This window comes from Gossypium arboreum, chromosome 1, assembly GCF_025698485.1.
Source record: "Gossypium arboreum isolate Shixiya-1 chromosome 1, ASM2569848v2, whole genome shotgun sequence".
NCBI lineage: Eukaryota > Viridiplantae > Streptophyta > Magnoliopsida > Malvales > Malvaceae > Gossypium > Gossypium arboreum.
The window spans coordinates 45529455-45545615 of NC_069070.1; the positions used below are offsets into that span (position 1 = coordinate 45529455).

The window sequence follows — 16161 nt, forward strand, 5'->3', positions numbered from 1 at the left end:
AATATAAACAAGCCTATATTGTGACAAGTGGTGGAATCCCTTTTTTTGTTAATTTTAATTATCCATTAAGTTTTTTAAAATAAAATAAAATTAATTTAAGACATAAATTAATAAAATATTCACTATTATTATTTTGAATAATATTAAATTATAAGATAATATTTTATTTTTAATTATTTAAAATTAACTTATTTTGAAGATTAAATTAACGTTCTTTTAAATTAAAATTAAAATTAATTCAAAATCATCATATTATTAAAATTAAATTTTTAATTTATCTTAATATAATTTATGAACATAGATACGAGTTGTTATCAACGCAAATTAATTATAATAATAATTATGAACAATTTGATACAAATTGTTATGAACGTATATTTATAATAATTATTATATGCAATTTTAATTTACGTTCATAATAAGTATTATAAATAAAATTTATCAATTGTTTGTAAAAATGATTATTATAAATATACAATTAAAACAATTTTTATCAACGTTTTTAAAATAAATTAATTTGTATCAAATTATCCTATAATTACTACATTTTTAAAAAAAAGTGAAATAAATTAATTTAAACTATATTAATTAAAAAAGAATTATTCCAAAAATTTCACGTGATGATCCAATATTTAAAAAATAAAACAAATTAATTTGGAATATTAGGATAATTCATAGATAGAGGTGCTCATAGTCTGGGTTGAGTTAGGTCGGGCTAGGCTCGAGTCGATCCTAAGCATAATATTAACATATTTTATGCATGCTCAAGTTCGGTCCGACCTCAAATATAGGCTTAAAATTTTGCCCAAACTCGCCTCAGATTTACAAAAGACTAATCCAAGCTCATTTTAGGCCTGTCTATATTATTTTTAAAAAATTTTAAAAATTTTAAATTATATTATTGTAATATTTAATATTTTTATATATTTTTATTTATTGAAAGTTTTATATAGTAATCTTAACATTATTTTAATGTTCATATTAGAGTAATATTATATATTTAGTATAAGTTTATTTTTTAATATGTTCTAAATTATATAATATATAAAAATAACATAATATAAAGTACCATAAATTTATATTTTTTCTCAAACCCATTTTTCGGGTTTAATATATTTGTTCAAATCCTCCTAAATTTCAGACGTATCTTCAAGTCTATACAGGTAATCCGACCCAGGTCTATTCACGTATTAAAATAAATAAATTTGAGAAATTAGTAGATTTAAAATAATAAAAATATGATAAAACTGAAATAAATTGAAATAAGAAGTGATGAATATAAGATTGTTGTATGAATGCTGCTGCTGACGTATTTACTTATATGCACCAATCTTTTTCATTACATGACATGTTACTATAAATATTAATTACATATTTGTTTTAAAATCCCTTTTATAAAATTACTATTCCATTATTTAATAATTTAAACAAAATAAGTCTTAATTTTAGGTTGGAATGACATTATTTACTATCAATTTGCCTTTTCATATTACCGCCACAAATAAAACTTCAATTACTAATACTTTTCATTTAAAATTGAACACAAAATTACATATATTATATTTTTAGCTCTTACTGTATGTTAAATATGTGAAAAAGTTTGTTAATTGGCCATATAATTTAATTTTTTTAAAAATTTAAAAGATAGATTGTTTTTAGACGAACTTTCACACATTCTCTCTAAAAACAACCTATTTCCTTTAATTTTAAAAATTAACCTATTTAACCAATTAACAAATATTTTTATTATGTATGACTTAGCCCTTAATCTACATCTCAAATAATATAATACATATATACACACATAAATAACTAAACGTTTTTAAGAACAAAAAATTAAAAAGTTAAAATGCAAAACTGCCGCCATACTATTAAATTTTATTGAATTTTACTGAACTTTTCCATTAATCTTGATTTTAAATAAATTTACTTATTAATATTGATTTTGATTATTTGAAAATAAAAATTAACTATAGAATATTAATTTATAAAATATTAAAATATAATAAATTAACAAAAATTATTTAATAAAAGAAAAACTTGAAAAATAAAAATAAAAAATATATTAACTTTATTTTTATAAATAATTTAATTATTTATTTATAAGTATTAAATTTAAATTATAATATTATTTTATTATATTTTCTTCAAAATATTTTAAAATTAAAATCGAAATTTAGTGACAAACAAAAGTAAAATAGTAAAATTCAAGATAAAGTTACAATATAATGGTAAATTTATCTTCAACTGAAAATTATAATGAAAAATATAAAAGAAGATAAAGTATAGTGGTAAATTAAACTTTAACCTAAATTATAGTGGGCAATTGACACATTAACCCTATTTTAAATATGTTATTATATTATAATGATAAATATAAGAAGATAAAGTATAGTGGCAAATTGAACTTTAACCTAAATTATAGTGGGCAATTGACATATTAAGCATAAATGGAATTGATTATGCTATTTATATTGAAGTTTTTCTTTCTTTTTTCAAACTTTTTATTTGCAGATCAAAAGTATAAATCTTTTAAGTTTTTATATATTACAACTTTTAATATTTCTTTATTTTGCATTTGTTAAAATGAATCTAAACAGATGGTTGCCTAGATTCACTTTATATACACATTTCTATTATTTAGAAAAGATTTTATTATTTTCCCATGTTAACTTATTGCCACATGACAATTTTAGTGACTTACTTCATTTATGTCAATGTAGTTAATGGTCAAATTAGTCAACTGATAATATCTATTAATGAAAAGGGTCAATTGATTTTATTTTGTTATTAAAATCTGAAATTAATGTAATTTTTTTATATGTACTCAATTAATTTTATTTTTACTAATATTTAACATTATAAATAATAATATTGTAACAAATTACAGGTCAAAAATGCAATTCATAGAATAATGATATAGTCACATTGGTTGATTACATTATTAACTCTTTAGTTATTTCATGTTGCAATATTAAATTTGAATTCTTTATCATTATTATGAAATCATAAATTTATGTTTAATTTTTTAACAATTTTAATAATATATCTGATTAAAATTATATATTCAAAATAACAAATGAAACATTTTTTTATTATTACGAATTTTATTAAAAATAAAATTTTAAGCAAAATGTGTCATTTTTCATAAAATTTTGAATAAGTAATTTCATCTATTTTAATTTATATACGATTAAGAAAATTATTTGTTGAGTATGACTCCTATTTCAGTTAATTGTAAGAAATAATCTTCCAGTTAAATTCTATTTATTTGTTTCAATCAAACTCTGATTAGAGTAGATTATTTTATTATTATTTAACCTATGAATTTAGCCTATAAATAGGCTCTTTTACAACCTTATAAAAAACACCTATTAGATATTAGAACTCATAACACTTTTGGAGAAATTTGTACTTACATTTTGAAGGTTCTTTATTTTTTGGGTTTCGAGGTTTAGTTTTTATTTCCATCTTTGTAATCTTCGTTCTTTTTCCATTATAGTAAAATTATTTTATCCGTGCTTTTTTTATCCTCTTTGGAGAGGTTTTTCTACTTTAAATTTGTGTGTTCAATTTCTCAAATTTTTCCGCTATTTTTTACTTGTTCGTTGCTCAATCAGGTTGATCCCCAACAAGTGGTATCATGCTAGTTCAATTTTCGTAGATCAGCCCATTCAGAGATGACAACAACAGTATACAATGTTTGACATTGAGAAGTTCGATGGTGTCATAAATTTCAATCAGTGGCAAGTTCGGATGATAACAATTTTAGTTCAAACTGGCCTGAAAAAGGTCGTTACTGGGAAAAATCCTGAGAATCTAAATCAGTCAAAATGGGAAGAGCTTGATAAAAAGGTATTGTTTGCAATCCAGTTGTGTCTCACGAATAGGGTATTGCAGAAGGCATTGATAGAGAAGGCCTCATCCGCCTTGTGGAAAAGGTTAGAAACTCTTTATGTGACTAAGTCTTTGGCTAACCATTTAATGTTGAAACAACATCTATTTACGTTTCGCATGAACAAATGTGAACTTCTTAGAGATCATATCTGTCAATTCATTACCCTTTTAAATAATTTAAATAACGTTGAGGTTCAGATTGACAATGAAGATCAGGCTATGCTGCTATTGTGTTCTTTATCCCCTTCATACAAGTCTTTCAGGGAGACCCTAATTTATGGCAGAGACAAACTCTAATTTGAGGATATGAAGGGTCATTTGTTGAGTAAAGATAAACTTGACAACGAGTTTGGTTCAGATAGCAAGGTAGTTAGGCAAGCTTCCATTTTGGTAGTATAAAAAAAGCGAGACAAAAAGCGTTGTTATTGTAAGAAGTTAGGTCACGTCAAAATAGATTATTATAAACTGCGAAATAAAAGGGCTGTTAAGAGTAACGTAGAAGATATATCTAGTGCTAATTTGGCCGATGAAAGTGGTGATGCTTCCTTGTTAGTGTCAATGAGTGAAAGCTCTGAGCTTACGTCCAAGTGGATCCTAGATTCGAGATGTTCTTTCCACATGTGTCCTAATAAAGAATGATTCTCCATATACAGTTTAGTTGAAGGTGGAGTTGTGTGCATGAGAAATGATTCATCCAATAAGGTAAATGTTTTGGTACTATTAAAATTAGGACACTTTTAGATGTCAGATATGTACCTGATTTACAAAAGAATCTCGTCTGCTTGAGTATTTCAGACTTGAAAGGTTGTAGAATAAACATCGAGTCGAGCGACATTAATGTGTCTCGTGGGGCTCTCATTTTGTTAAAAGGTAAAAGAACCAACAATTTTTATATTCTGGAAGGTTCTACAATGACCGGTGAAATCGAACGTCCCTCGTCCGTTATAGAGTCGAAGCCAACTTGTTGGAGCGGAAACAACTTGGTCATAGGATAAAAAATAGTATGATCATTTTTGAAGAGAGGTTCTCTTTTAGGTACAGGTTTTGAAAAGTTAGGGCACTATGTTCGTGAAAATTAGACCTGGGCTAGTTTTGATTTGGTAGTGTACAAGTTGAAGGCTAGAAGAGAGGTTCTCTTTTGGATGCAGGTTTTGAAAAGTTAGGGCATTGTGTTCGTGAAAATTAGACCTAGGTTAGTTTTGAATTGGTAGTGTACAAGTTGAAGGCTAGAAGTCTTCTAATTTCTATGCACATATTCGACTCAGTTAATTCCCTGCATAGTTCAAGATAGGCCCATAGTGGGCTTTGGCAAAAATAGAGTTGTGGAAATATGAGTGAAGGTGGAGATTTGTTGAGTAGGACTCGTATTTCAGTCAAATTTGAGAATTAATCTTCTAGTTAAACTCTGTTTATTTGTTTCAATCAAACTTTAATTAGTCTAGATTATTTTATTATGATTTCACCTATGCATTTAGCCTATAAATAGGGTTTTTACAACTTTAGAAAAAACACCTATTAGAGATTAGAATTCATAACACTTTTGAAGAATTTTGTATTTACATTTTGAGGGTTCTTTGTTTTTTCAGGTTTCGGGTTTTAGTTTTTATCTCCATATTTGTACTCTTCATTCTTTTGCCATTATAGTAAAATTATATTTTCTTGTTGTTTTTTTATCTTTTTTGGAAAAGTTTTTCTACGTTAAATTTGTGTGTTTAATTTCTCAATTTCTTCTGCTATTTTCTACTTGTTTGTTGCTTAATCGGGTCGATCCCCAACACTAGTAAATAATAATAGAACATATTTTATAAATTACTAGAAATCTTATCACACGTATATGCATGTGGAAACACATATTTAAAACATGCGCCTCTTTAAAAGTAACATACAATAAACAATGAAACATATGGTTTGAAACTAATTAATCAAAATAACACATGAAATATGTATGATATTAAAATAAAAATTTATTAAAATAAAAAATTAGATTAAATTATAAGTAAAATGAAATTTAGACACGTAAATATATGAGACAAACAATACTAAATGCACTACGCTTATTTATTATGATTTTGTCATCAATTATGAGTTAGTGTCAAGTCGACTTGTGACACCAACTCAATGAATAATATTATTAATATATAAACATAACTAATGAAGATCATAAATTGTGTATATTAAAACAAAAATGTTTATAATACATAAAATGAAGCTTTGGTCGATTGGTAAATATAAAGTTTGAATAATCCAATTGATGCATATTCAAATCCCATCATATGCATATTTTAATTCATTTTTATTAAAATTAAAACATTAGAATACCCTTGAATAATATAACCTTTTTTTTTAATTACAAAAGACATTTTCATAATTTCCTGACCGAGTTGGTGACCCGGTTGATGGTGACACCAACTCAATTAAGAGCTTAAAAATAGTATAGATAATAACAAAGTTAAATATTTAAACAAACTTAAATCCAATTCAAATTAACGATTTTAAAATAATTTTTTATTTGATTCTATTTTTTATCAATTTAATATTTGATTTTATGGTACTGATTATGACATGTGATATTTTTAATTAAGTAAAAAATTTAAAATTAAGATTCAATTAAATTAAAAATAAAAATATCATTTGTAACTTCCCCAACTCTGCCTAAACATTGGCCTAAATTCGAAAGATTGCATTGGCCAACGAAATGGCCTAGTAAGCTAATAGCATTTATAAAACAATAATTTTAAAACGTTTGTTTAACTTAGAAGAAAACTAACCCTATTTCTAGAAAAAACTCACGAGTTATCAAAAACTAATTAAGTTTAACATTTTCCTTATAATAGTGACTACTTTTGAAAACTTAGTTAATTTTCGATTTATTTATTACTCAAATTTTATTTATAATCTAGTAGCGGAAAAGTGATTTTCAATTAAGAAAAATCAGAATTATTTTATGCATGATTAATTCTAACTCCATTATTCAATATCCTAAATTCAAATTAAATGTCATACATGTTATATAAATCCTAAAAACCTATGTTCCATGCCACAGTTAAAAATAAAACAACACAGTCTTTGAATAACGTATAATAAATCTAAGATACTTTAATAAATAAATAAATAACATTCCGAGCCGAGACATTCAGGATGCCGAGTCCACGTCTGAAGTTGGAGAGTTATCTATAAAGATGAAAAATAAAGGGAAATGAGCTTAAGAAGCTCAGTGTGAGTCCTATCACAAGTAAACCAATGTAAAATAGTAAACAGGTATACAACAAATAGTTTTCAAAACAAACACAATCGTATAGCAAAGTATAAACCAACAGTTATTTTGAGCATGCATGTGAATGTCAATGCAAAAATAACATGAAAGATCCTATCCATACTTTGCTACACTCTATGGTAAGAGTATCCTAGAACTCTTCCAACCAATACACTCCAGTTTTTGGATGAACTAGTAATATTTGCAAATAAACTATAAGTATTAAAAATTGTGGATGAACCGCTAGTATTTTCAAATAAAAATATTTGTAAATAAATTGCCACTTGTTGTGGATGCACAACTTATTTACAGATAAAAGCTGTCAGTAATTTATGGATGAACCACCAGTGTTCCAAATTATTAAACTGTTAATACTTCCTCCTTACAATCATCACAACCCATGCAATAATGTATGACATGCTTGTAATAGTATCATGTAAAAATAATAAACATGTTTTATCATGTATTCAGTTCAATAGTAGCATTAGACATGCTTAACATGTATTAGGTTCAATAGTAACAGTAGACATGTTGAATATGCAATTAGTAATACAGTGGTAAGAATAACAGTAACAGTTCATCAAAATTACAATGACAGTAAACATGTAACGTTCACACATCATCATTATTACAATAGCGATTCAATCCAGTCACAGATTCTAGCATGTTCCTAATATTAGGGACTTAAATGAGTGAATAAAATCTCTAAAAATAATTCGGGGACTATACATGGACTAAACTAAACAGTTTACAAAATTCTGGGCAAAACTGTAAAACAGGGGTCACATAGCCATGTGGTTAGGCCGTGTGAGGAGCTATAAACTGTGTGAAAGGTTACACGACTGTGTATTTAGGCCATGTGGTAAACGTAAAAATTACCCTATAGGAGAGACACGACTATGTGGGAGGTTCTTGGTTGTGTAAAAATCGAAGGTACCCTAACATAATAGAAGCACATGGTTGTGTGGTGGCCGTGTGGTCCAAACGCCTGTATGGGAGACCATGTAACCCTAGTCTTACACACGGTTTGTCCTGATTCACTTTGTAAAGAACACACACTTTTCACCAAGAGTTCGATCAACATTTCTCATGCCCGATTCTAGTCTGATTCACCTAAATCTGATCCTTCAAACAACACTTACTCACAGGTTAGCTGTTAGTTTCAAGATTTGACAAGATTATCAAAAAAATTGCCAAGAACCGTAAAAGATTGAGCAATTGAATTGAAAGATTAACGTGAAACGATGCTATTTTGGAATTAAGAGTTCTACTTATTGAAACGAATGCACTTACCAAGCTTTGATAAAAAATACGGAGGCTATCAACGATGAATTCAATAACTGGTAGAAAAATGATTTAACGGGGATTGATTTGATACAGAAAAGAAAAATATTCAACAACAAAAAGATGTAAAATATGATGCAAAGAAAAAGAAAAGAAAAGAAAAAGAGAAGAAATAGAAAAGATGAAGAGAAGTCTTACTAGGATTTAAAAAGAGGCAAACCTAGTCCAATTGGGAAAAAAATGGTTAAATAGTTAAGATTTGAAAATTTGGGGCGAGAAGGATAAATAACCCAAAATTTTGGGCTAAAATAAAAAGGAAATACAAGGGAAGAGGGTGGCTCAAACCTAGAATCATTTAAAAATAAAGCTAACTCTTAACCATTAAAATTGAAGCCTATTTCTTATTTAATTTTAACTCCCAATTGTATATATTTTAGTTGTGACTTTTATCCTAATAAAAGGAGACATTAAAGGAAGAAAGTTTAAATTTAAGACCTCTAAAATAAGGGAGTAACACTTAACCATCAAGTTTATTAACTTTTCTTATTTATTCATTACAATTGACTCTCTATATTTTAGGGCGTGACATCACCTCTCAATATCTCTCCTTCCATCTTTATCTTTTCTATAAAGAAACTTGTACAAAATTTTAAAATAAATTTTATTTCAAAAATTTCCCATTAAAACAAACCCCTAGTTTCCTTTTTTTTTTCCTTTTAAAATGAACGAATCCTCTATTTCAATATTGAAATCAATTCTCATCTTCTTTTCCTTTAAAACAAACTCTAATGTTCAATATTAAGAATTCAAAACAATAAAGAAAAAAAAAAGAAATGATAGAAAAGAGAACCCCAATTTTCTCTATTTTAAGGCCATGATAAGTTATTTTTAAGGATTTTTTATTTCACACATGGCTAAGAAGATGAAGACAAAAAAAAAGTGAATAAAGAAGGGGAGGGAGAAAAAAAAAGAGACAAATATTTAATTTAATTTAATTTTAAATTTTTGTATTTAATTTAATGAATTGGTAGTTAATACCTAAAGTAGTAACCAGGGATTTAAATAGCGGACCGAAACCGCTATAGTGGCCATTATATAGCGGTAGCGGCGCCGTCCGAAACCGCAACGGCTGAAAATAACGGTGTGAAGCGGAGTCACACCGATAACGGTGGGTCGCGGCCGAAACTTATCGGATAACGGCCGGTCACGGCAATAACAGGATGCTATTCTCGTTATATCCCGTTATAGTGAATTAAAAAAAAAATCCATCTCCCTCATCTAAATAAAAATCAGTAGAAACAGTGAAACTTAATAAAACAAAAGGGTATTTCCCTGCAAAATCAGTGTTTTCAATAAAAAAAAAAGTAAAAAGAAAGCAAACAAAACTGAAACCAAATAAACAGCAAGCAAATAAGCAATCAAAATTCAAAACTCCTTTCTCATATTTCGGTCCCTAAACTGAAACCCAAACGGCAAACAAAGCAAACTGATCACTTGCACATTCAGATTCAGAGACTGATAATCTTCAAGTAAGTACCTAAAACTTTGTCTTGTTGATTCTTGCTTCTTTTTGCAGCAGATTCAGAGTTTTTTTGAGAGGATGATAGAGTTTAGATCACAAAGTGAATCAATTCCTTACTAACCGTTGTAAGATCGAGAAAAATGAAATCAATCCAGCAACGAAGATGAAAACGAGCAAGAGAATAGAGATCTTGGAAGCTAGAAAGTGGAAACTGGCGTTTGATTTCCCTCTTGAGTCTTGACTCTTCTTCAGTTTTTCTTTTTGATATTTCTGGCGTTTGATTTCCCTTTTTCTTTATTTTTTTCATTTTTAATGTCTTTACTCCTAGCCAAAACCAAGGTACCGTTTAGGCTTCCAATATTTTCATGACAAGTCACTCTTTAATGGGTGTAAATTTGACACTTTGACTAAAATTAATAGGCTGTAAGACTTGAAATTAGAATTCATTATAGCTGTTAAACATATATATATATATATATATATAATCATTTTAAAATAAAACCAGTATATATTATTTAATGAGAATGATACCTCACTATATTTATTAAAATTAATATAAAAAATGAGATTTAATTTGAATGATAAAATTGAGGATTTGAAAGTTTTAAATATGATTATTGTTTGTATTTTTCTATATGTATTTTGGATTTAAATTGATTTTTTGGTATTTTGTATAAAATGTAAAAATACTTTTATATTGTAATATTTGCTACTTTGTAAAAGGTTATGTTTTTTAATTAATTTCCAATCAAGTTAGTGTTTAGTTGACTCTTGACATTAACTTATCGACAAATAAGTATAATATAAATATTTATATTCTATTTGTTTAATTTTATTGATATAAATTTTAACATATTAATAATTTATGAAATTAAATTTTACATACACATATGGAGTTTTAATAATTTTCTTATGTAATTATATACTACGCTAATGCAACCATAAAAATCATCTATACTATAAATTAAGGAGTTGATTGAGTTGATGTAACCTAATAACCGAGACCAAACTCAATTAGAAAATTATTATCCATTCATTTTATAAAACAACAAATATTATTTCGAGGTATTTATATATTTTTATATTTGATAAATTTAGAAAAAAATACATGCATATAAATGTAAATAATGACATTTGAAACCCAACATTAAAATCATCTTAACTTTATCATTTCATGCCCTTAATTTTCATAGCAATTTTTTATAAATATATTACGTAAATGTTTTCACATGCTATTTCTATAAACTAGAAAGTATTTAAAGTGGAAAAGAGTGAATTCCACCTCTCACTCCCATCCTCTTTAACTTGTTGAAGCAAAGTATATTTGGGTTGATTTATTAGAGTTTGGAGAGATTTTACGAAAATAAAAATTGCTTTGATAACAATCATATTATTATATTTTTAATATGAAAGCTTCAATCTTATCAGGTTTATAATTTTACTTTATATGTTATTTTTAATTAATATTGTAATTATAATTTATAATGATAATTAGTTATTATTTATTATTATTTTAAAATTTCATAACTTTCATAATTTATTATTTATTATTATTATGTATGAATTATGCAATAAATTTAAATTTTCCATGTTAATGATGTTTACTTTTTTTGTATTATATTGTTGATAATATAAGTAATGAGTTGCTTATATTTCTAAATATAATTTTATGTTTCTTATATATAAATAAAATAAACATGCCACCATGTGAAGAGTTCCCGACTAAAGGATTGGAGGGTGCACCAAGTAATGATATAGGTTGGCACTTTGGAACTCCAGTGCCAAATACGAAAGGAAATATCGTATGTAAACTTTGTGGTAAAGTTGTGAAAGGAGGAATAACGCGATTTAAAGAGCACATTGCTCATAAAACTGGTAATGTTGCAACATGCCCTAATGTTACTGGTATGTGATACTTTATTATTATTTTTAATTGTTATTGTAAATTTTCTATAAAGATTATATATAATTGATAATAATATAAAGTGTGAATTATTTTTATTTTATTAACAGGTGTCATTAGAGAAAGTATGATGAATATATTAAAAGAAAGCAAGACAAAGAAAATAGACAAAAAGAGGAGAAAAGATGAATTCTTATCTCAATTAAGAGAAGATGAGGATGAACACGAGGAATTCATTGATGAGGTTTCTGCTATAAGGCAAGCAACTCAAGAAAGTATCCAATCACAACACGAGTGGCATAGAAGGGAAGAATTCAGACGAAGTACTGGTGGTTGGAATAACATTTATGAAGAAAGGCGATCTTCTCATGGATCAGCTAGAGAATATCATAGAGAAAGAACAAGTAAATCCATCCCAAGTGAGTCTGAGTTTACCTTAGAGGAAGCTATACCTGAATTGGCCAGAAGTAAAAGTTCAAAGCAACCAAAGGTCAGTGACTCTATTTTAAAGACTTTTTGAAAGAAGATAGGTGAAGCGGTATCTAAATTATTAATATATGAAAGACTTCCTTTTCAATTAGCAAGCTCTCCATGGTTGTATAACTTAATTCAAGTGTCAACAGAAGTTGGACAAGGTGTAAAGCTCCCAACACCTTATGAGATTTCAGATGTGTATTTAGAGTCAGAGTATCAACGAGTTCGTGATTGGGTAAATGGACTAAAGACTCATTGGAAAGAATTGGGTGCAACTCTAATGTGTGATGGTTGGACCAACAGTTTGAATCAAATGCACATCATTAATTTCCTTGTTTATTGTAGTAAATGAACCATTTTTTGGAAATCGGTAGATGCCTCAAGTGTTCGTAGTAGAGATGCTGAATTCTACTACAGTTTGCTAGATTTAGTTGTAGAAGAAATTGGAGAAAGTTACATTGTCCAAATAGTGACTAATAATGAGGCAGCAATGAAAGCTGCTGGAAAAAAATTAATGTTGAAAAGAAAACATCTATATTGGACCTCATGTGCAGCTCACTATTTAGATTTATGCCTTGAAGATATTGGGAAGAAGCCCAGTGTAGCAAAAGTGTTAGATGAGGCAAAGAAAGTGACTTGCTTTATATACAATCACATTTGGACTGTTGATTTGATGAAGAAGTATACACAAGGGAAACAAATACTTCGACCCGCTCTTACTCGATTTGCAACTCATTTCATTCAACTTGAAGAGATAACAAGACAAAAGCAAGGTCTAAGAGAAATGTTTAATTCAAAGGTTAGTATTTTATAATTAGTTAATATAATTACTTAAATATAACAACCTTCAATGATTTTATTAGTTCCAAATAATTTAAATTATATTATTTTAAATTTTTTCTTATGAATATATAGGAATTTAAAGAATCAAAATGGGGACAGCAAAAGTCAAGGCCTGCTTATGAAGCCAAAAAAATTTGGAAAAAAACCAACGACCTCATAAAAGTTTACGAGCCCCTAGTAAAAGTATTGAGACTTGTGGATAGTGATGAAAAACCAACAATGGGTTTTATCTATGAGGCTGTTGATAGAGCTAAACGAGCAATTCAACAAGATTGTCGATATTTCACCGAGTATGAAAAGATTATTGACAATAGATGGAATTTTATGCATTCCGACTTGCATTCAGCTGGTAAGATAAAATGTTTCATATAATTAAGAACTATTTTTATATTTTACTATTTTAAGCTTTAGATTATTATTATTTGATGATATTCTTATAAATTATACTTAGGTTATTTTCTCAATCCTCAATTTCAATTTGGGGTGGAGCATTCTGAGAATGTACTAATAGAAACATTAGAAGGTACACGATCAGTAATTGAAAGATTAGAACCTTCTCTTGATACTCAAGTCAGAATGGTTAATCAGGTTAGATTCAAGTACTATTATTTATTACTTAGTTACATAATTTGAAATAGAATTTTTTTTTATTTTTACTCTATCTTTTATTTACGCAGTTGTTACTATTTAGAGATAAACATGAGACATTCGGTACTCCACAAGCACAAAGAGCTTAGAAGTAAGTGAATCCGGGTAAACAGTTAATTAAATTATTTAATTTAATTTATATTATTTAATTATATTGTACATTTTGAAGTTATTTTGAAATTTAAATAATATTATGCAGCTGAGTGGTGAATAATATACGGTACATGTGTTCCCGAATTACAAAAATTAGCAATTAAAGTGCTTAGTCAAACAACTTCAGCATCAAATTGTGAACGGAATTGGAGCACATTTAGTTATATTCACACCAAGGAAAGAAATAGGTTAAAGTATAAAAAACTTGAGAAACTAGTGTTTACCTATTATAATATGAGGCTTCAGATAAGGCATCAAAAAAGAATGAGCACTGATGATATAAACGCTAGTTTTAATCCTATCAGCCTTGATCATATCTTTGAAGATGTTGATCCACTATCAGAATGGCTTCATGAGAAAGAGAATCCATTATTAGATGGTGAAAATGCCGGTGTGTTGCCTGTGGATACCTCTGATAATGAAATGGATGTTGATCAATCTCAACAACAAAATTTGTCTCATTCAAGTTCTAATTCAACGCCAAGTCAGAGTGGCGATGGACCCGATGTTGGTGGTTTAAGTCCAATTGATGAGGATGATGGATATAGTGGTGATAGAGGTGAAATTAGGTCTTCTAGTCAGTATGGAGGAGAATATAGGGTTGGTACTACTAGTGGACATTTCCGTGATAGATCAGAGTTTGATGGAAATATGTTTCCTGAACCTAGGAGAGATAGAAGTGAACCTAGCGTTCCATCAAAAGGAAAAGGCAAGAAGCATACTTCTATAGGCTCTTCATCTAGTAGGAGATCGAGTTCCAGTAACCTTGGATACAGTGATTCATCTACTAGTACTCAAGGTTTTTATCCACCAGAACAACCTTCATATTTTCAACCTTCATATGGTTATCCACAACTATATGGTTATTATCCACCATTTCCTAATTAAGGTGTGCCATACCAGCCCCAAATATATCCTCCACCACCAATGTATCACCCACCTCCACCTCTCATGTATCCTCCTCCTCAAATATATCTTCCATATCAATTATATGAAAACCAAGGTGAAAATGTCACTTTTTTTTGATATATTTTTGGACAAAGGTCAAGAGAATCAAGTCAAGAACGTTCTCAAAGTGAAAGTGAATGATCTGATCTTTCTCGTAATTCCACTAATTGGTGAAAACTAAATCGTACCACTACTATTATTTGTAAGGTATGTGTCGAAACCATTCTTTTGAAAACGAGGATCGACTTTGTTTGAAAGTGAAAATTAAAACGGGAGTCGCCACCAATCTTTTATCAGGTGTGATCGGATCACCTTTGTTTTAATAAATCAATTTTAGTTGTACTAAAACAAGGCCTTTGGTCTACGAAACTTGAGAGAATGAGTTTGGGAGTCGGTTACGTGCAAGGAAGGATTAGCACCCTTGACATGCCCAAAAAATTGGTACCGAATTGATTAGTTAGTGTCTTAATGTCGAAAATTAAAAAATCGGGAAGGGACTTGAAATACGATCTTTTCTATTAATACTAATTTTAAAATTCTTGAATTAGCTTGAATCGATTTGTTTAAAGATTTCCTTATCTCGAGATATCGGAGTATCACATCCCGTAAGTTAGGACACAATACCATGAATTCCCGAGCACAAGGTCGTCTTTTAATTTAAATTGGAAATCCGTGCATTTCAAAACTCAAAAGGATATTTAGCTATTTAGAACCAACAAGAGAACCGAAACCCCGTAAGTTAGGGCACAATTCTTCGATGTTTCAAAATGCGAAACATTGCCTTATTTATTGAAATTAGTAAAAACATAAATAATATTCAACAGAATGATATAAAATAGGCGGGAGACAAAAATAAATGAGTTGAAAATACATTGAAACAAATAATAAATATGACAACAATATTAAAACAATAACAATGCATGCGATATATTAAACGTAATAATAGTATCCAATGTGAAATAAAACAACGAATATATACATAATAAAGATATTAAGAGTATGTAAGTAAAATATATATATATATATATATTTATTTATAAATAGTAATAGTGTTAAAATAGATATAATAATAATACGTACAAAATATGGTATTAAAAAGCATATTACATATATGTATATAACATAATATTTATATATGTACATAAGATGATATAAAAATATATACATGGGATAGCATACTAATTATATGTAACTAATAACATTAAAATATATATAATATATAAAATACATATAATA

General features: G+C 27.9%; 1 protein-coding gene across 1 annotated transcript; it reads left to right on the top strand.

Moving 5' to 3' along the window:
• The first annotated feature begins 11653 nt into the window (after positions 1 to 11653).
• Positions 11654 to 13913, top strand: LOC108475135 (uncharacterized). Its single transcript, XM_017777130.1, has 7 exons — positions 11654 to 11861; positions 11970 to 12326; positions 12441 to 12623; positions 12708 to 13132; positions 13249 to 13525; positions 13628 to 13764; positions 13854 to 13913. The coding sequence occupies exons 1-7, from the start codon at positions 11654 to 11656 to the stop codon at positions 13911 to 13913; spliced, it is 1647 nt and encodes a 548-aa protein (XP_017632619.1).
• The last annotated feature ends 2248 nt before the right edge of the window (positions 13914 to 16161 follow it).

Excerpts from the sequence above, each read along its gene's own strand:
- LOC108475135 (XM_017777130.1), top strand. The coding sequence starts at position 11,654 with ATGCCACCATGTGAAGAGTTCCCGACTAAAGGATTGGAGGGTGCACCA. Across the intron at positions 11,862-11,969 it reads AACATGCCCTAATGTTACTG|GTGTCATTAGAGAAAGTATG; the intron begins GTATGTGATACT and ends TTTTATTAACAG. Across the intron at positions 13,526-13,627 it reads TTCCGACTTGCATTCAGCTG|GTTATTTTCTCAATCCTCAA; the intron begins GTAAGATAAAAT and ends AATTATACTTAG.